Raw genomic sequence first — 19,356 nt, 5'->3', positions numbered from 1 at the left:
GTGCTTGTGCTTCTTTTACCTTTTATTTCAAACATTTTTCCCACGTCATTTTATCGAGTATACTTTTTTAGATAGATCCTGCGGTTGTATAGAAACTCAATTCATTCGTTATTTTTTTTTTTTTTGAACATGTTTTATAAACTCTTAACCTGTATTTCTGAGGTCTAGGAGATGCATCATCAGCATTGAATAGTATTCAACGAATTTATACTAGTTCAGTACCAATGCAAACTGGATCTAGTTTTTTTTTTTGCTTAAATTTTCGGTTGCAAGTTGCAAAAATTTTTCGCAGCCAAATAAAGTTTAGATGTAGCGACAACGTCAAATTTATTCTTGCGGACTTCTAAAAAGAGAAACATACCACCCACCAATGTTAGACAAAACAGTCAAGGTGGTCTATTACGTTAACAAAAGGCCCCTCATTGTTAACCATACTCAATCAAAGTCTCTAGAAACTGTTTACCCAAAAAATAGAGAAATCACACAGAATATTTATTTAAAGTAAGAACCATACATATTCCACACCCTATTCACCAATGCCAATTTCGTGTCAAGTCCAAAAGTACTATTATTCAACTCGTTCAAGTCGCGGATCCAATCCTTATGCAACTCCTTGGGGATGATGGGTTCGGAGCTAATTATAAGATTGATGATTTCAATCAACAACTCGCCTTCATACAGATCTGCCTCTGCCCGCTCACTCGCTTGCCTCTGTTTCCTTTCGGCTGCGGTGGCATCTTTCCCACTCTGTTCCTCCTCGATTTGGTCATTTCGCAACATGATGAGCAAGTTTTCTATATTGTTCAAACACTTCAAGCAAACAATGTTCAATTGCTTACCGTTGACCATAATTGGTCTGGCACTTGTAAGGTAGCTGTAAATTTGGTAAAGGATGATGATTGACGGACTCATGGATACAATTCCAAACACCAATTGCTGACTCTTCATTAGCTTGTCGATGCCACTTATGGCTACTGCGCCATCAACTTTAACTTTTTGCATTTGAATCAATACTAGTCTCAAAAGTGATCCCGAGATGATGTATTTGATAGGCAGCCTGATCTCCTGTTCATAGCGCGACATGACGATGTTCAAGTCGCCGTTTTGCACATCGCTAGCAACAATCTGGGGCGTGGTGTCAATGTGGTTATCGTGAGCAAATTCCAAAATCATCTTTTCGAGCGAATCCACGTCGGACCTGAGCGAGTCCTTGGTGGTGATTGTGATTCCATCGCTATCGCTTCTCAATATGTTCAACATTTCATTGAGCGGCTTGATGACCCAGTTGACAAAGAACCCCTTTACGGGCTCGATTCCGTTATATTGGATCCAGTGCAAGATTTCATCTCGGTTTTTGTACATCGATTGCGATTGAGATGGTGCGTAAATGAGCACCACTAAAAGAAGGGGCCAGTATCGAGTCAAGAATGACGATTGCGAGGTGGCAGAGTACTGCTTTTTGTCAAATTTTATAATCGAGTCTGCAGCTTGAAGTATCTGGTTCTTGCCGTCCTTGTCAATTCCCAAGATGGCTGTCAAGGTGGGCAACAAGTTTTCAACGTTGCCCTTGATGAGTTTATCAATGTTACCTGTATTCAACTCTATTTCGTTCTTGATGGCTCTCAATTTCGTCTTGATTTCTCTATTGGTGATTGTAATGGGTGCTTTGACAATCGAAGTGATGTACCACTTTAACGATGAGACAATCGAGGCATCGCGCTTGGATAAAAATGCAATTGCCGGGTTATCCTCAACAAAAATTGTCTCAATTGCCTGGAAAACCAGCTTTGTCATTGTTCTTGCAAAATGGTTGATCCTGAGCCATGTCCCATAAACTTGGTTGTCCTCTTCGACTCCCGGTTTTTCTGACACTTGATGGAAGCTGGAGGAGACGGCCCTATTAGTTCTCTGAATCATTTCTATTGCAAAATGGTACAACTTGATTGGCGAAGTTTGCACAAAGTAAACCAACTTGTTGAATCTGGAGTTATAGATTGTTTCCCAGTACACCTGCTGGTTCTTCAAAATCAATGTCTTGTAAATGAGCGAGTTTGACAAGTTCAAACTCAAGGCAAGTATCGTATATTCGTTGATTAGCGTCACTATCGTTTCATCATTCTTCCCGTGCGGGGTGACTCCGTAAAGCCTAGACTGGATATCCTTGAGCTTCTCCAAATTGATATTTGTCACTTTTTCCAAGCTAAAGCTTTCGACATCAAGCAAAAGGAACAAGTCCTTGAATATCTCTTGTAATTGTTCGTTTCCTTCTGGTTGTTTTTGAGCGGTGCCCTCAACTTGTTGTTGCTGTTGATATTGGATTGCTAAAAATGTCTTGGTGAAGGCATTGAGGGTTTCAAACTGTTTACTTATTGCAATTGATATACGGTTGTTGCTGTTGACAACTCTGAGTATCTTTTTGGATCGCGACGAGTTGGGCGATAGGCCCAACAGTACAATATCCATTGGCGGTGGTTGTGGTTGTGGTTATGGTTGTGGTTGCTGCCCAGGGCTTTTGGTTAGATCTTAACCCCGTGGAAAGAAAAACGGAAAAATAAAAAAACTGAGATCTCCAGATCTTTGGAAAACTCTACGAAAGAAACAGGATACAGATTCAACGCCTCTTTCTACAACCACGTGTCTTACCAAGTTATAGCTAGTGTTTTGTTCTTTTTTCTTAAAAACATTAGAAACATCTACAGGTCTTGCTAATCGTCGCTGCTCTTATCGCTCAAGACTCCACTAGCTTTTATCAATGCATCGACATTCTCATTGCTCCATATTTTCTGCAAAACTCTTCCTTCCTTGTCTAAACTCAATGTAGCAAACTCTAATTTCTCGCTGTTCAAATTGGAGGCGTCCATGGTCTTGGACAAGACCTTGATGGCAAGCTCGCAGCCTTCTTTTAAAGTCAATTCCTCTTTGTAGTCCTTCTTCAATAGCGTTTGTGCAGCCGAGTTGTTGGCTCCAATGCTGGTTGCCTTCCATCCACTGAAATTTCCCGAAGGATTGGAAGTGTATAGCTGGAACCCGAATCTGTCGTCCCAGCCCGCGTAGAGGAAACTGACGCCAAAGGGCCTCAACCCACCGTGTTGGGTGTAACCTTGCATGATGTTCGCCACTCTTTTGATCAACATCTCGCAGGGGATCTCCTCGCTATAGGTTTTCAAATATTGCTGCGCTTGCACCCTCGCATTGTTGACTAGAATCGACGCATCAGCAGTCATACCAGCAACTGCACAGATCATCTGGTCGTTGATGAGGTAAAGTTTCTCAGCGCTTCCATCGTCGTCCAACAATTTCGAAGTGACTTTCTTTTCGCATGCTAATATCACACCTTCGCTTGTCACTATACCTATGGCCGTACCTGCGTTGGAGATCGCTTCTTGTGCATATTCGACCTGATACAATCTGCCCTCGGGCGAAAAAATTGTCGTTCTGGAATCGTATCTTCTGGACATTTTGCGGGGAGCGGCGTACTAATTCTTGATTTCTTTTCTATGACCAGTGAACCCAATTGACGTTTAAAAGAAAACTTGATTAACCAATGGCGTGTTTCTTCTGGTTGCCTCTGGTGGCGTTCTTGGCCGAGTTCAAACATTTTGAGAGGTGTGCCAAAAAGTTCCAATGTCGTGAAAAAACTGTGTCCAGAAATATCCCCAAAATTTGAGACACTCACCAAGAGAGTCTCCAAGGGGGCCTGGATCTTCAACAACCATTACATTCTACCGAGTCTTCAAAAACAAGAAAGGAAAAGAGGGTTATGGCAGTTATACCGGTGAGATAGTATGTCGGTCTTTATCAGCTCGAGAAGCGTTCCGATAGGATACAACACGCCCGAGTTTCCGTCGTTATTCTGGCCCGTCGGCCCAGCACGACCTTCGTATTTGAATTCCTTCCTATACTACTCGTGGGACGTATGGCGATTCACCGTCTACTGGTCACTAATACTTTCCGGCGGGCTTTATTTCTGTGTCGGGGTCATTGCCTCAGTCAGCAGCATAGTCAACAATTACCGACACAAGCTCCCCGTCGGAGCCCCGAAAATGATCTCAACAGTGACTATCATCCTTTTTTACGTGTTTGTCGGCTTGCTCAAGGGCTTTATTGGAGGTGCTATCATCGGGATCATCTTGGCTGCTATATACCAAGCTGGTAGCTTGGCGATGAGTGCGTGGATCCCCTTGACTTGGTCAATTGCACAGCTATTGTACGACATAACTTCGTCGTACCTGACGAGCTCAATAATTCTCTAAACTGTTGCGACGGAACAGAAACCAGAGAGAAAAGCGATTAAGCACATACTATAGAAAGTTGTATAAATAGAGATTTAGTTTTTAAGAAGATAAAGTCGTAGCTGTTGGCTTGTTACTGTGTGCTTGTTTTATCTGCCAACGGCACCGGCTGGGACGCGCAAAATTTGATTGGAAATTTCCATCAAATATACCCTCTTTATCTTGCCTTTTTTTTTTTGTTTTGCCAGTTCTAGCCAACAAGTTTCATCATGGCTCAAGGCGGGTTCGATATTGACTTTATAACCATCAATCAGATTGCATATACCTTCAACAAGCTAGTCAACTCAAACAACCATGCGTTATATCGAGATCAATTGATCAACATGGCACAGGAGTGTCTTGAATTCATGAACCAGTACAGCTCACTACATCCCTCGTATGAATCCTTGGTGTCCTATTTGGCATCGCAGGAAGTGGACGTTTCATCATACAATGGCCAATGGGCAAAGAGGCTAAAAACCGAAGCAAACAACTGCGCCAACGAGGTGGCGGACGAATTGACTGCGCTTCAGATCAAAAACGTGAGTCGAAAACAAGTCTCGGGGCTATACAGCCGAGTGCGAGCTGGTTTCATTTCACGAATAATACAAACAGAATACCAAGAGGCAGCGAGTCTACTCAACAAGTACGGGTCCTTGGCGGAGTTTTCTACGCAGCCCAAGACAAGAGAACAGTATCAGGACAACAGGTATGTCGAGTACTTGTTCTTGAAGTACGTGGCAAACGCGTTTAGCCTCATTTGGTTCCCCTTGGATGACAACAAGTACACTGTTGCCTCGGGCGTCTACGTGAAAGAAGGAGACAAACTATTGTACTCGAGTTCATCGTTTAAGCCACTAGACAAGATTTACAACCAAGTCACTGCCTACCAAAAGAAAAACGAGTCGCTATTCGAGCAGCACGATGACGAAATGCGGTACTTTTGGATCATTAGATTTCTCCATTTGAGTCTACTTTTTAAGCAGTTTGAATTTATACAATTTCACAAGGAGTTTAAGGACATGTTTATAACGCACAAGGAGCCGTTGGCGTATTTGATATCCGATACGTCATTGATCAAGAGCAATCTTTTAGTGATGTTCACCATGGTCACTATTTTCCTCAAGCCGTTCAATTCGTTGAGCTTGGTCAATTTTGAAAGCGACGATTTGATTGAGTTTTACCACGAAGATCCCAGCAAGATCGAGCACAAGTTTTACAATCAAGTTGTCAAGCCTCTTAGCGAGGGCGACACCAAACAAGTGAAACGGGTTTTCAACAATGGTGTTTTCCTCCGCGAGCTTGTTGCTTATCTAGAATACAACTTGCCGATTTCAACGTCAAAGTTTTCAAATAACACCAGCTCCTTCATCGAGTACATGAAGGTCATTATCGATAGCAAGCTATTCCTCACCATCATATCCAACACAAGAGCAATTCCACGCTCTCAAGTGTTGAAGCATTTGGGCTATGACCTTACCAAAATGAGCGAGCAAGAACTCTCCGAAGTGTCTAAACACTTGATTGGATTGATTTCGGCTCTCGGGTTGGGGCAGCTAGGAATAGGCTACCACGCGAGCGAGCAAGTATTTTTCAACCACGGCCCACCGCTGACAAAAACCCAGCTTGCTCGATTGCAAAATGACATTGACGAGGTCCAGCACGAATTGAAAGGTGACGTGTTGTCAGGGATCATGACCAATCTACTTCTTGAAAAATATCACGGTTAAGTTAAAATTTTTGTGTTAGTCTAACTTGGCTATTAATTTCATAATATATAACCTAGCATCTAGCGCATTCAACTGTATATTGCTCACATCGAGGGAAATTCGGTCGTGGAACAAGAGCTGGCTCACGAGATAGCAGGTAATCATAATGACAAAAACACCGCAATCGTCAAAGTTTCTTTGCTGGTCGCACTTCATGTGAACCACCGTGATCTTGCCCTTGATCAATTTGGGACAGCTTTCAAGCTTTGCACACAACAGCATCAACTGCCTTGCGTCGTTTTCATTGTCGCTGATCCTCATGGAGTCGTATATGTACAATTTGTTTTCCAAAAGCGACAACACCCCCAATGCCCAGTGATCGCCATTGTTTGAGGTTTCCAAATCAACCTCCTCGAGTGGTTCGTCTATAAAGTTTATTGGTAGGAAAATGAATCGCAGCTTCAGCAAGTCGCTCATTGGGAGCAAGTTCTCAATGTCGTCTGCCGGGAAATGTAGCATCAACTGCACCAAGCTAGGGAACAAAAGTTGGATTTGGGTAGCAAAGTCGCGACACTGGTCCAGTTTGATGAATATTTGCACCAAGAGTTCGTAGACAAACGAGATGTCATTGTCGTTCAACCACTCGCCTGGTAAAATGTGCTCCAAGTCGGATCGGTAAAGGGCAATGGAATGGTACTGGAGAATCTTGAAGTCCTTGCGAAGGCTCAAGGCATCCTTGGTATCTGACTTATTTAGAATGATGTTGGTGAATAAATGCTTTATTTCCTGCTTCGCCATATACGGCCTATAAGCGACATCTTCAACAACAACCCCGCGGCCTTTTTCATCTAGCTCCGATTGGCGTTTCAACTGGCGTTTCCGCTGCGCGGAGATTTTCTTCAGCTGCCGCAACTCGCGTTTCTCCAGTCTGGTCAACTTCGTCCTGGGTGCTGTTCCATCTGGCGCCGTAGTTGCCTCTTCCTCCTCCTCTGGTGGCTCCTTGCTCTCATCCATCTCCGGCATGTACTGCGACCATGGTAGACACTGGAGTCCATTGGTGAGTATCCTCTCCTTGGGCTGGACATCTTCCGGGTCCCCCTCCCTCGAAATACAAATCCCCTTGTGGTCCCTCCATTCAAAAACGGTCATGGCTCAAGTCTTTTTTTCTTTTTCTTTTTTACCTATTTCTAGGGCATCACCCACACACCGGTATGCAGCTGTCGAGTCAACATTGACAAACCTCTTTTTTTTTGCAAAAAAAGACCAACCATCAGCAGAAGTGGCCAAAAGTTGAAACGAAAAAAAAAAACCTAAAGAAAAAACCTTTCCAGAATTTCTCGGACATTTGCAACCATCCTAATCACCTACATTAGAACCTATCAGAATGAGTTTATTGCGAAGCTTGGCTGGACGGAGGGTTTTCTTTTCCCACTGCCGTCGATCTCTATCGCTCAACACCCGGCCGAAGCGGGAGGTCAAACTAGGCCAGCCGACATTCGAGACAAGACCGCATTACATACCACTCGCCGGGAATCTAACACCAGGCATTTCTGCACTCGAATACTTTGAACGTCGATTGAAGCTAGCATCGCGATTGCCCGATAAGTCAGTGTTGATAATAGTTGGGAACACGGTCAAGTTTAGTTCGGGGAGCGTTTTTTATGATTTTCAGCAGGAGAATGATTTTTACTATCTAACGGGGTGGCTTGAGCCGGATAGTATCATGGTTTTGGAGAAAAAGGGAGACCATGGACGAGATGAGGATGTGGCTCTCCATTTGCTTGTTCCGCCAAAAGATCCGCAGCGGGAGCGTTGGGAAGGCGCCAAATCGGGACTAGAAGGAGCCTATGATTTTTTCAATGCAGATTATGTGGAGGATGTCGCCAATGCGTCCTCTTACATCAGCAAGTTGATATCCTCCAATGAGCATGTCTTTTACGATAACAAGTCGGGAGACTCTCCGCTGCTGAATCCGGGCTCCTCCTCATCATCATCATCTCTGCTGTTTTTCGGTTTCGGAAAGAAAAGGGAAACTTTGAATGACGCCATTATGAACGCGGGAAAGCCCGTTAACCCAGTGAAGAAAGAAGTGGCAAAATTGCGCAGTGTCAAGTCGCCAGCTGAAATTGAGGTTATGTATGCTGCGGGCCAAATCTCGAGTAGGGCAATCAACAAGGCCATGGGTCAAGTTGCTTCTGAGACTCCTTTCCAAACGGAGAAAACGTTGGCAAAGTACTTGGAGTACCAATTTGTCAAGGGTGGCTGCGATAAACAAGCCTATATCCCCGTGGTTGCAAGTGGCTCGAATGCGTTGACGATCCATTACACTAGAAATGATGATTTATTATACAAGGACGAAACGGTGTTTATCGATGCCGGTGGGAAACTTGGAGGTTATTGCGCCGACATTTCGCGAACTTGGCCCAACTCACGCAAGGGCTTCAGCGAGCCGCAACGGGACTTGTACCAAGCGGTGCTCAACACCAACAAGGCGTGCATCGATCTATGCGACGAGAGCTTGAAGATGTCGCTTCATGATATACACGAGTTTTCCGTTAATACCTTGCTCAAGGAACTTCGCAACATTACTGGATTTGGAAACACTACTTACAATGACGTCAAAGTTCTTTATCCTCATTACATCGGCCATCATCTCGGCTTGGACTTGCATGATGTGCCGTCGATCTCGAGGTTTGATAAATTGAAAGAGGGCAACGTCATCACTATTGAGCCCGGGTTATATATCCCGGAAGATCGACCTTGGCCGAAACTGTTCCAAGGTATTGGGGTAAGGGTGGAAGACGATATAGTCGTGGGCAAGACTAAAGATGAGATGATCAATTTATCAGCTGGATGTGTTAAAGAGGTCACTGGTATTGAGTCCTTGATCCGCAACGGAGTCTCGACGCCTGGAATAGACGACGAGTTGGTGACCTTGGATATATAGGAGGGAGAGGGAGAGGACCAGCATGTAGATACTTGATAAAAACTTTTGATTCTCTTCTTTTAACGTGTATATTCCTTTTTATGAGTTTTTTTTTTTTCCTTATTTACATGATCTTGACTCAATCAATCTCAACGACCCAAATTCAACAAAAGGGAGTTGGACGTCCCATCGGAACCCTCTCCGCCTGCTCCGTTGCTTGGCAAATATGTAACGTTTGGAGATCCAGCTAAGGTGCTTGCAATATCCTTTGAGGCTTCCAATCTTCTAATCATCAACAAACCATCACCCGCTTTGGCCAATGCTTTAGAAACAACGTCTGCCGATTCAGCTTCACCTTCAGCTCTAATGATACTAGCTTTTTTCTCCTGCTCTGCCTTCTCAACCAAGTACTTTGATCTCTCGGCATCCTGCTGAGCAATCTGTTTCTGCTCCACGGCCTTGGTGAACTCGCGGCCAAAAGTCATGTGGGTGATTGAGACGTCTTCCAACTCGATATTGAATTCGTTAGCTCTTCTCGATAACTCCTGTCTGATTCTCGCTGAAACAACTTCTCTTTGAGTGATCAACTCCGCAGCATCAAATTGCGCAACTATCGACTTTAATATTTCATTCCCGATGGCGGGCAAGACTCTTTCGTCATAGTCCAAGCCGAGAGTCTGGTATATGGTGGGCAATTTGGGCACATCGGGTCTTGTCAAGACACGCAATGTTATCGAGACGTTTTGCAAATCTTTTGAGCCCGTGGTTGTCGTGATCACCTTGGGTTTGATTCTCACGTCAAAGATGATGGCTTTTTGCAACCAAGGCACGAGGAAATGAGTCCCTTCGCCAATGACTGTCTGCTCCACACCTTTCAAACGGTCGAACAAGATGGCTTTTCTCCCGCCTGGCACGTCGTACATTGCGGATTGGCCCACGGCAAATGCAATGCCTGCTGGCAAGGCAATCTTGGAGATGATCTCGGCTATCCTTTGAGACATTCTTGCTTCCTAAAAGTGAGTTCCGCTGAGCTGAATGGAGTTGCGGTCGGAGGGGTTGTGGGTGCTGGCAGCGTGTGGGTTGAAAACTGTGCGCCTAAGGGAGCAGTTTTTTCGCCCTTGCTATTTCAATGGCCGTGTGCGCTACCAACTGTCTTTTTGCAGCTGGTTCCACGCCTGCTGTGTTTCTTCTTTTTGCCTCAGGGTGATACATCCATGCTCCTGTCAAGTCCAACCCACGGGTGAATATTGGAGATGTATGGCACCCGACGTCCCTCTAAGGAGCTCCTGATTTGTGGGTGCTTGCGGCGGCACTCCCTTTCATTATGATCTGTGTGAGGCGCTGTCCAAAACGGACCGCCACTGGCAAAACGCCGCTACGCCAGAAACAGTATCATATTTCGCAGCTTCCTTGGGTACCTTTTCCTCTGAGCCTGAGACCGCAAGAACTTACACTTTCTTCCCCCCCCTTCCCTAGCTCCTGATTGTGGGTGCTTGCGGCGGCACTCCCTTTCACTATCATCTGTGTGAGGCACTGTCCAAACGGACCACCGCTGGCAAAACGCCCCTACGCCAGAAGCAGTATCGTAGTTCGCAGCTTCCTTGGGTACCTTTTCCTCTGAACCTTACAATTCCTTCCCCCCTTCCTTCCCCATCTCTCTCCTGGGTCTAGCGACATTGGTGATTCCCAATAACCAAACATACTGCTCACTGTGGTTTGGGGTCGTGGTCGTGTAACTTGGTCCAAATGTGTGAACAGCCAGCATTTCGAAATTTACAACGAGAGGAAAATTTGAAACCTCCGAGAGAAGAAAAGGTGCCACTAGAACAACCATCAACTGGTTTTAACCAACACACTTGGAATCGGCCAATCAATCAACACGAACAAACTTATACAGTCCAAGTTATGTCCGCCTCGTTAGATAAATCATTAGACGACATCATCTCGTCGACCAAAAAGACTTTCAAGTCGAAAAGACCGGATGCAAAGATTGGTGCTGGTGCCAAGGGAAACCACAACAAGGTTGGTAAAAAGTTGACGACCGGTGCTGTCAAGAGCAGGAAGCCTACAACTGTGTCGTTCAACAGACCAAATGCTCCAAAAGCGGCTGCTGCTCCAGAGATTGACTTGAGCTACGCTACCAAAGTCAACGTTTCTGGGTTACCAAAAGATTTAAAATTTGACAATGTCAAGGTATGTTTCAGGTCATAAGAAAATAAAAGGAAAATCAAGAAAGAGGGAAAATTTATTTTCGTGAAAATTTGTTATGAAATGATATGTTGTCAACATCCGCTGCTTGGCTTTTGCTTAACCAAGTATCATCGATGATGAAGATGATTATGATGATGACGATGAAGGGGTTTTTTTTGGAGTTCTTCTCCACCAGAACTATACAAAGGCTGGTTCCTTTGCTCGGTTTTGTTTTTTTTTTTTTTTTGCTTTCCAGTATGGGATTTGATTCTTGATCTGCTGACTATTTGGATGCGCCTAGCGGCGGGCTCATATCTCGCATAGCCACCATCGTGCAGGTTTGCAACACGTGGTGTGCTGTTGTGCGGGTGGAGTTTGATCGCGGAGGGTACACCTTTTTGAAAATTCGACCCTTGGGACTAGTGTGGGCGTCGTTGGACCAACTTATTTGCACCTCACCCTTCCTTATCCTCGAGGGTTTTTTCATAAGGGTCCCGTTGATGCGACCCTTTGCTTCTTTTTTTTTCTTCTGCATGCTGTGGACTTTTGGACGGATGGACTTTTATGCGACTTTCCAGTTTCGTTGGCCTTGTTGTGACAGACACCACCATTGTCATCACCACTGCCATCACCAGCACAATGCGTACGTCCTTTGGCTTCAGGGATTGACTATGTTTGAATTCAGACTGAAAAGCGGGGGGATTGCCGATACTAGGGATCACTGAAACTTCGGGTCGAGGGAGCAAAAAAAGTCTTTATGGAACGAAATTCACTTATGCGAGATGGGAATTATGCATGTGTGTGATTTTTTTTTTTTGGTCGTATGGTTTCGAAAAGCGTGCAAATTAACACGGGCCTCAAGCAGTTGAGCAGATGTCATCCTGAATTTTCATCCTCCATAAGTCCACCAGCCATCCCAGTCACCACTACGTCGCCGCATTATTTTTATTTTTCTTTCTTTTTTCCAACTCAGCAGATCTTGTTTCAACATATGGGAATTCAATCCGGGGCAACACTGGATCTTTTTACAAAACAAAAAAAAGCATCATGTTTTCATTTCTTGATTTAGTTTTTTTTCACATCACGTTTCATTTCATTTCAGATTTTTTTTTTTTTCATTTTCCTTGTAAACAATCACATGTATATAAGAGAGACACTAACATTTTTAGGAATTTTTCCAATCGCAAGTTGGAGGAGTTAACAAGGTGGATATGAGCTACAACGAGAAAGGTCAATTCAAAGGCTATGCCACCATTATATTCAAGTCGAGCAAGAATGCTGCTTTGGCTGTTGAAAAGTACAATGGTGCATCCATTGATGGCGGAGCAGGAAAGTTGAGACTAGAATTGATCATTGACATTTCCAAAAAGCCATTGGCATCTAGAATCGCTGCCAAGCCCGTTCAAGCAGCTGCTAAAGCAGCCACTAAAGCCAAAGCTCCAAAAGCTGGAACCAAGAAAGTCTTGGTTAAGAAGACCGTTAAGAAGCCCACCAAGAAACCAACCAAGAAGACTGTTGAGGAATTGGACCAAGAGATGGCTGACTACTTTGACAACTAGCCATGGCGTCATTCCTTGTTATCGTCGATGGCCTCGTCGTTGACCTCATCGCTTTCGGCCTGTTCTACTTTTCATCTGATATGCTGCTTTTTTGTTGTTATGTAATTGATTTGTTTTGTAAAAAGAAAAAAAATGTATTCTTAGATTGCTGACTTGCATGTCGCCTCTTTTGGTTCTCTGTAGGTGGTTCTCTTTTGGTTCTTTATCAATTTCACCAAATTGGGGAGGATCTTACGAAACCTTCCCCTGCAGATAAAATCTCGTGTATTGAAAAAATATACAAACACACCCTAGATTAGAGATTCAGGCACCAAGATCTAGACGTCTGTTATTTCCCTTTTCCCCTAGTCCATATCTGCAGAGTTTGCTACCTACTTGACACTTACAGTCCACACGGGTGTCGACTTTAAAATTTCCCAAATACAAGTACAAAGATAGAAAAATGCCAAACTTGGAGTACATTCTAAGTGCCGAGTTTCACATCGACCAGGGCCCTTCGCTCGTGCATCAGTACCCGCATGAGATTCCAGGGCTTCGAAATTTGCATTTCCTTCCGGAGTTGATGCTTCCCGACCAGATTCACAAGCGGAGTGAAGACTATACGCTTTTCCTTCTTTACCGAAACTCGACCACGGGGGAGTTCCAGTACCTTTACGATAGCACGAGCTGCGAACAGGAACCCTATTTCTTATATACCTTGGTGTCTAATCAACAGAACGAGGAGTTTAAGCGAGGGGCCCAGATCAAGAGCGTGTCGATAGTCACCAAGCTTGCATATTTCAAAAGTCTCAAGCCTTTGCTCATGATTTGCTTGGATTTGCAATTCAAGCGCAATGACGTGGGGACACTACGTGATTTGTACCATAGCATCAACAAGAAAAACTTTAACATCCATTATGATGCTCGCGGCCACACTAGCGACATTGGCATCATTAAGAAGATCTTGATTACTAGTATATTGGACTTGCCCATTCACGACAAGATATACTACGATGAAGCGTTTCGCAGGAAACTCTTGGGGATCGGGAAAAGCCTGGTTATCAATGACGACTTGTTTATTCGGAAAGATCTAAGTTTCAACTCGATTGTTGATTTCAAGTCCGGGAGCTTTACCATGAAGATCCCGATCAAGATTCCGTTGTTGAGCTTACCTGATACCATTGGCGACTACTTAAACCCCACGGATTTGAACTTTAAACAGAATTTGATGAATATATTGAATTGCAAATTGGCGAGCTCGGTGTTGAATAATGAATTGACCATCTATGGGTTGCAGACACCGCCAATCATCATCTTGATCAACGCGGTGCTAACGGGCAAGAGGATTTTGTTCTTGAGCTATGAGAACAGCTCGGGGCATATCATCGATCAAATCATGCTCATGATTAAAATTGTCACTGGTGGTGGAATTCTAAGTGGCCTACTAACGAATTACAACGTGTTCCCCATAATCGACGTCTCCAAAATCGATCTACTAGAGGAGTGCGAAAGTTTCATTGCTGGCACCATTAACCCTTTTTTCAGGAACAAGTACCAATTGTGGGACTTGTTGTACGATTTGGATACCAATGAATTGATCATTAGTCTGAATATCGACACCGGGGTGGGGACGGGTGAAGTCGAGTATAGAAACTCGATTATAACCGAGGATGCGAGATTTTTATCGAATTTGCAGCTTTCGCTATTCAACTATAACGACGACTCGACCACGGTGCAGTTGATTTTCCGCAGACACATCAATGAAATCATCCGGATCTTGCTAAGCTCGAAAAATTTCAACAACAACTTTATACCAGCGAACAAGGACTTGATCTTGCTACTCGACGGCATTGGGTATTTCTGGACGAGCGACACTAGCAAGCTCTTGGAGATTTCATGTTACCAATCAATCTCGAAGAAATTTCAAGACTTGTTGTACGATGGAAAATTGGTGTACAATCTCCTCCTTCCAAACTTGTCGAATGAGCTAAACTTGATGATTGATCTACATTACCATTTGCAGAGCTTGAGCAATATCTCGGTCTTGGGCAGCAACAAGATCAACGAGCGCGAAATCTGGTTCAATATTTTGAAATTTCTCATTAGTGGCAAGTCGTTGGAGATTTTCCTCTTGGTGACCTACCTCATTCCACCAAGCAGCTCCACCAGCTTACAAAGCTCGTCGGCTCATGGTGGCAACTTGACGATCTTTGACAAAAACAAAGGTATCGAGCTTTTGCTCATCAATTTGTTCAACCACGATGACCAGATCAAGTCCAACATCGTGATGATCTTGCAGGAGTTGCAAGATAACTACTTCTGCGGCTGGTGTCTTGAGAAATTCGTCAAGTCGAACCAAATCTACGAAATTGCATTCAAGGATCTAATAGACAATAGCTGATGTCAAAAAAAAAAATTAATCATCTACAAACAATCCATGTTATTTCCTTAGTTGAAGTAGATCCACCACTATTTACAAGTACGAAAAATATCATCTCTTGGGAGTGCAAGCTCCACCCCGTAAATCACTTGATGACTTTGTCCTCTCTCGAAGGTGTGTAATACTGCGCCTCTTTCTCCTTATCATCAGGGAACCACTTCATCTTCAAGATATTGTAAAAGCTCAAGCGATCACCAGGCCGTCTCGAGCTATAAGCATCGCCGCCGCCCATATACTTGCTCTTGCGCCTCTCGTTATCGTCATAGTTTAAATTGGGGTTCTGTGCGGGAAATCCAGGCCGTTTGACACTGATGCCGAACTCGTTATCCGAGTTGTTTAAATCGGAGTCGTTTTCCATCTTGTGACGTTGCTCCTTCTCGTAGGCGATATGTTTTTTGCCCACGAGAAAAAGCCCGATTGCTATGGTGGCGAAGATGCCGTACCGCTTGAGGATGGCGTTACGGGTGTCCTTTGGTTTTACTGCTAAGTTGTTTGTCTGCATTTGTGGTTTGCGGGGGGAGGAGGCAAGGTGTGATGGGCTGGAGGAGTTGGCGAGGTGTGTGTGGAAAGCGTGGAAAGTTTTAAGGGAGGGTTGTATCGTGTTTTCAGTGACGCGAGAGATCAACAAAAAAGAAAGAGGTGATTTGTGGAGATGTTGAAGTGAGCCATGAAGAGATGAAGAAAATTGAATCAGCAAATCTACAAAAACTCTACGTTGTATCAATGACAAGATCTTGTTATCAGTAAATGTGGCAGTGTTTAATGAGAAGACGGGTGATGACTTTCTCTTATCCGTTTTACCCCATCTCTCTTTGACAAAGTTTCTACCCTGGTCTGACTACGCAACTCTCTAGCATTCCAATCTTGCAGTCAGCAGTCGCTTCAATTTGAACCGGTTGAAACCTTGTTCAATGCGCCCGGGGTATTGAACAGGTCTCGCAGCTTCATCTTCATTCCGGTCCAGCGTAGGGTGAGCGTAAGGTGGGGACTCCCAGCTCACAACACACATGTTGAAGCTCTACTCCATCCTCGAAAATTTCTTCCTCGTCAAGCTCCAAATCTCGTCACGTAAAGATAAACGACAACAACCGCAATCACCAAAATCAACCGGAAAAGATAAACCACGTTGTTGGCGTCATTGCTTCTCTCAACTTTGTAAACTTCCTCAACGTCACCTCTAAGTTGCTGTTTCTCCAAATCGAAATCTAGATCCGGGACCAAATTTGCCTCCGCCAGCTCCAGTTCCACTTTCGATAGCGACAGTTCCAGCTGCGCCGTGTGGTTTTCCATTTGGGTCATTCCACGTTTTGGTTGGTTCATGCACATTCTTATGGAAAAAAAAATTTAATCTCTGCAAAGGTGCAACGATAAAGTACAGGAGTGGAATTCAACTTAGTTTTATATATATATATCATACAGGCGTGTGAATCTGGATCTCGGATATGATTATTGAATCTGGGGAAATTCCAAGCTGCTGGAAACTTATGTTCAAAAACGCTCGTGATTTTGGTTAGGTAAGCTGCACTTTGGAAAAACCCATCGAGATTTGAGAACCGATACAAGTCGATTGGAAGACGATCTGCCACTGACGTGAATGTGGCATCTCTCTATTAGTGCAGCTAGATGGCTCTGTTTCCCGTCTCTGCTGCTTCCTTATCCAGTCCGCATTACTGAACGATTTCCCCAAGTCCTCTTCTTTCCTACATTTCTGCCCCGCAAAGAACAACTACATCAAACCTCCAAAAAAAAAAAAAGTACAATTCAATTGTAAAACAAACTCACTTAAATAATGCTGTGAAAAATCCAAACCATCCCTTTTATATACTTGTATCAAAACAAAAACTTCCCTAATCCAACCATCTTCTCTTCTTTCTAGTAGCAGTGATGCTAGCTTTGCTAACACGTTCACTAGCAGCATACCAGTTGGTAGGATAAGGAGCAACACTAGCCCAATTGACGTCGGAGGACGCTTGATAGCTCCAGCCGGGGGTAATGGTGGAGTAAACAACAGGGCTCTTTTGCTTTGTAGTGTAGTAGGTGACAGCACTAGTGGGGAACCTTCTCGTCCACGAAGTAGCCGTGACGGTTGAGCCCGGCTGCATTTGCATTGGCGCATATCTCGTCTTGCCCGTTTGCAAAGTGTATGGTACGGTGAATGAAGCACTATCGACGCTTGCTGAGGGCGCGTTCATGTTTTCAGTAGCGCCGCCTGGTTGGTCACCGGTCACGGTGACTACCCAAGTGGCCGTTGGGCCAGTCATGCCCGTTAATTGGAAACGAGGCGAGTAGTGGGTTGTTATAGCGCCATTGGTGAATAGTGTGTAAAATTGGAGGAAATAGTACCCGTTGGGGGCCGTGGCCAGGGGGATGTTGAGAGTCGTTGAGAAGGTGGTGAAGGTCTGTTCCGATATAGTCGCTGGAAAGCACTGGATATTGGACGTCGCACCGGTACATAATGAAATGGTGTAGGTTTTAACGTTACCGAGTGACAATGCCGAGTTTGAATCGTCAGCGTCTTTCCATTCCACTTTGATGTTTGCCGTGCCTCCTGAGCCGGAGAACGAGTCTCCTTCTTCTGGCGACGTGATCTCCACGTCGGCAAATACTTTGGAAAGTATTGCTAGGAGAAAAGTTATCTTGATGACTGGGAGTTGCATTTGCTAGCGTGGCTGTGTTCCACGGTGTCTATATTAGTGAGGGTGGGCGTAATATTTTGAATAAAGCAAGCGCTAGTAGTTATCTGGTGAGCGAATGTATGACTCGTCTAACAAGGGTCAGGTTTGGCTTGGTTTAGCTACTTGGTTTCCCTCGAGCGTTCAAGATGAAGGGGTAGGTATTATCAGAGTGCAGTGTTAAAAGTTCAACTTCCTCTGAGTATATGGGTTGTTTTCTTCCTTTTTTTTTCTCTCTATCTTTTTTTTATTCTCACTCTCTATGCTGGCACACCACAACTCTCCAACTACTCAGCTCGCGGGAGGAAGGTGCCAGAAATGAAACGAAAACGACGGGACGGGAGAGGAGGAAAGGGTTGCTGTTACTACTGTCTCCTTACGAGTGCTACTGCAACTCACGTGTCGACCAAGAAATTGTATTTGTTTGCACTACCACCACCGCTACCACCGCTGCTATTACCACCTCACGCTACAATCAACCAACCAAAAAAACAAGCGTGGTTATGCCGAGGGTGCGTTCCTCTCCTCTAGGCCGTGAATTAACCCTTTGCGTCGAGCAAACTCGTGTTGTTTTTCTTTTGTATTTTTGTTGTTTGGGCTTAGCTCACGGCACTGGGGACTGGAACTCGCCTTTGTTTGTACCGCCAGTTGGTAGCAGCTAGCTCCAGGAACAAGCGCGGGCCACTGCCGAAATAAAATACATCAAAAGTTGGTTGTTGTTATTATTTGTCGAGTTATATCTTCCAACTGGCCAGAGAGCACCACTGCATATGATTACCCATTTGGGTAATCTACGCATCCACACTCCACACGAGACGAAGAATTGAGGGATAAAGAGCCGTTGAATTATGGAGAAATCGGAAAATAGCGCATTGGGAACATGCTGCAAAACCTTGAAATTTGATTCAAACCTGTGAGTCTATAAACCTAACAAAATCGAAAAACATAGAAAAAAAAACATCCAAGCAACGCCATTTCTTCTCTCTATTTCTCTGTAAAAATCTAATCCCAAGATCAGGAACACTGCAGTGTCATAACTTCGTAAGATGAAAATAAAAAAAAGTTCCAATTCAAAAGTCTTCACCATAAGTAAACAATTAAAATCAAAAGGAGTATGATTGAGATGAGCACCCGTTCAGAACTCGTGACGTTGTCAAACAATTTCTTTGTCCCGTCAACAGGCGCAACAGTTGCAGTTGCAGCACCCGGCTCTACCCCTTCTGGCCGCGTTCCTTTCTCAACGATATCATCCAACTTCATCTCGCCACTCGTGTCTCCCACTTGATGCTGCTGCTGGTGGGGGTGATGGTGGTGGTGGTGGTGGTGGTGATGTTTCTTATGGTGATGGCTGCCCTGTCTCCTAGGCAGTAGCTCTCTGCCTTCACGTGAAGTGACGGGGCTAATCTCGGCATCGATATTGTCGTGGTGCTGCGAAGGTGACAGGATGGTGGACCTGCGCGAGACCACCTTAGGCGATGAAGGCGGCGAGCCCAGCTGGTTGTTGTTGCTGTTGCTGCCGACCAAGGGGATGCTATCTGGTGTAACTTTGTTCAATAGCGACCTCGAATGTTTTAGAAATATCATTCTTGTGCTAGCGATGTGTGGACATC

General features: G+C 44.5%; 13 protein-coding genes across 13 annotated transcripts; 5 read left to right on the top strand and 8 right to left on the bottom strand. All coding sequences in view use genetic code 12, as the record gives it.

Moving 5' to 3' along the window:
* Positions 1 to 492: 492 nt before the first annotated feature.
* Positions 493 to 2,463, bottom strand: LODBEIA_P35700 (uncharacterized protein; the record flags this gene model as incomplete). Its single annotated transcript, XM_066973695.1, has 1 exon — positions 493 to 2,463. One exon carries the CDS (start codon positions 2,461 to 2,463, stop codon positions 493 to 495), a length of 1,971 nt encoding a protein of 656 aa, XP_066830508.1.
* Positions 2,464 to 2,705: 242 nt separating this feature from the next.
* Positions 2,706 to 3,458, bottom strand: LODBEIA_P35690 (uncharacterized protein; the record flags this gene model as incomplete). Its single annotated transcript, XM_066973693.1, has 1 exon — positions 2,706 to 3,458. One exon carries the CDS (start codon positions 3,456 to 3,458, stop codon positions 2,706 to 2,708), a length of 753 nt encoding a protein of 250 aa, XP_066830507.1.
* A 327-nt stretch (positions 3,459 to 3,785) lies between these two features.
* On the top strand, positions 3,786 to 4,253 carry LODBEIA_P35680 (uncharacterized protein; the record flags this gene model as incomplete). Its single annotated transcript, XM_066973692.1, has 1 exon — positions 3,786 to 4,253. One exon carries the CDS (start codon positions 3,786 to 3,788, stop codon positions 4,251 to 4,253), a length of 468 nt encoding a protein of 155 aa, XP_066830506.1.
* Positions 4,254 to 4,501: 248 nt separating this feature from the next.
* LODBEIA_P35670 (uncharacterized protein) lies at positions 4,502 to 6,001 on the top strand (the record flags this gene model as incomplete). The annotated part of the gene is made up of 1 exon (XM_066973691.1): positions 4,502 to 6,001. One exon carries the CDS (start codon positions 4,502 to 4,504, stop codon positions 5,999 to 6,001), a length of 1,500 nt encoding a protein of 499 aa, XP_066830505.1.
* A 15-nt stretch (positions 6,002 to 6,016) lies between these two features.
* On the bottom strand, positions 6,017 to 7,129 carry LODBEIA_P35660 (uncharacterized protein; the record flags this gene model as incomplete). The annotated part of the gene is made up of 1 exon (XM_066973690.1): positions 6,017 to 7,129. One exon carries the CDS (start codon positions 7,127 to 7,129, stop codon positions 6,017 to 6,019), a length of 1,113 nt encoding a protein of 370 aa, XP_066830504.1.
* A 235-nt stretch (positions 7,130 to 7,364) lies between these two features.
* LODBEIA_P35650 (uncharacterized protein) lies at positions 7,365 to 8,927 on the top strand (the record flags this gene model as incomplete). Its single annotated transcript, XM_066973689.1, has 1 exon — positions 7,365 to 8,927. One exon carries the CDS (start codon positions 7,365 to 7,367, stop codon positions 8,925 to 8,927), a length of 1,563 nt encoding a protein of 520 aa, XP_066830503.1.
* Positions 8,928 to 9,055: 128 nt separating this feature from the next.
* Positions 9,056 to 9,907, bottom strand: LODBEIA_P35640 (uncharacterized protein; the record flags this gene model as incomplete). Its single annotated transcript, XM_066973688.1, has 1 exon — positions 9,056 to 9,907. The coding sequence occupies one exon, from the start codon at positions 9,905 to 9,907 to the stop codon at positions 9,056 to 9,058; it is 852 nt and encodes a 283-aa protein (XP_066830502.1).
* Positions 9,908 to 10,811: 904 nt separating this feature from the next.
* LODBEIA_P35630 (uncharacterized protein) lies at positions 10,812 to 12,655 on the top strand (the record flags this gene model as incomplete). The annotated part of the gene is made up of 2 exons (XM_066973687.1): positions 10,812 to 11,099; positions 12,266 to 12,655. The coding sequence occupies 2 exons, from the start codon at positions 10,812 to 10,814 to the stop codon at positions 12,653 to 12,655; spliced, it is 678 nt and encodes a 225-aa protein (XP_066830501.1).
* A 442-nt stretch (positions 12,656 to 13,097) lies between these two features.
* LODBEIA_P35620 (uncharacterized protein) lies at positions 13,098 to 15,035 on the top strand (the record flags this gene model as incomplete). The annotated part of the gene is made up of 1 exon (XM_066973686.1): positions 13,098 to 15,035. The coding sequence occupies one exon, from the start codon at positions 13,098 to 13,100 to the stop codon at positions 15,033 to 15,035; it is 1,938 nt and encodes a 645-aa protein (XP_066830500.1).
* A 124-nt stretch (positions 15,036 to 15,159) lies between these two features.
* Positions 15,160 to 15,576, bottom strand: LODBEIA_P35610 (uncharacterized protein; the record flags this gene model as incomplete). The annotated part of the gene is made up of 1 exon (XM_066973685.1): positions 15,160 to 15,576. The coding sequence occupies one exon, from the start codon at positions 15,574 to 15,576 to the stop codon at positions 15,160 to 15,162; it is 417 nt and encodes a 138-aa protein (XP_066830499.1).
* Positions 15,577 to 16,121: 545 nt separating this feature from the next.
* LODBEIA_P35600 (uncharacterized protein) lies at positions 16,122 to 16,394 on the bottom strand (the record flags this gene model as incomplete). Its single annotated transcript, XM_066973684.1, has 1 exon — positions 16,122 to 16,394. One exon carries the CDS (start codon positions 16,392 to 16,394, stop codon positions 16,122 to 16,124), a length of 273 nt encoding a protein of 90 aa, XP_066830498.1.
* A 527-nt stretch (positions 16,395 to 16,921) lies between these two features.
* Positions 16,922 to 17,731, bottom strand: LODBEIA_P35590 (uncharacterized protein; the record flags this gene model as incomplete). Its single annotated transcript, XM_066973682.1, has 1 exon — positions 16,922 to 17,731. The coding sequence occupies one exon, from the start codon at positions 17,729 to 17,731 to the stop codon at positions 16,922 to 16,924; it is 810 nt and encodes a 269-aa protein (XP_066830497.1).
* A 1,095-nt stretch (positions 17,732 to 18,826) lies between these two features.
* LODBEIA_P35580 (uncharacterized protein) lies at positions 18,827 to 19,330 on the bottom strand (the record flags this gene model as incomplete). The annotated part of the gene is made up of 1 exon (XM_066973681.1): positions 18,827 to 19,330. One exon carries the CDS (start codon positions 19,328 to 19,330, stop codon positions 18,827 to 18,829), a length of 504 nt encoding a protein of 167 aa, XP_066830496.1.
* Between the last annotated feature and the right edge of the window lie 26 nt (positions 19,331 to 19,356).

Source organism: Lodderomyces beijingensis (assembly GCF_963989305.1).
Source record: "Lodderomyces beijingensis strain CBS 14171 genome assembly, chromosome: 4".
Taxonomy (NCBI): Eukaryota; Fungi; Ascomycota; class Pichiomycetes; order Serinales; family Debaryomycetaceae; genus Lodderomyces; species Lodderomyces beijingensis.
This window is presented reverse-complemented; position numbering and strand designations above follow the sequence as displayed.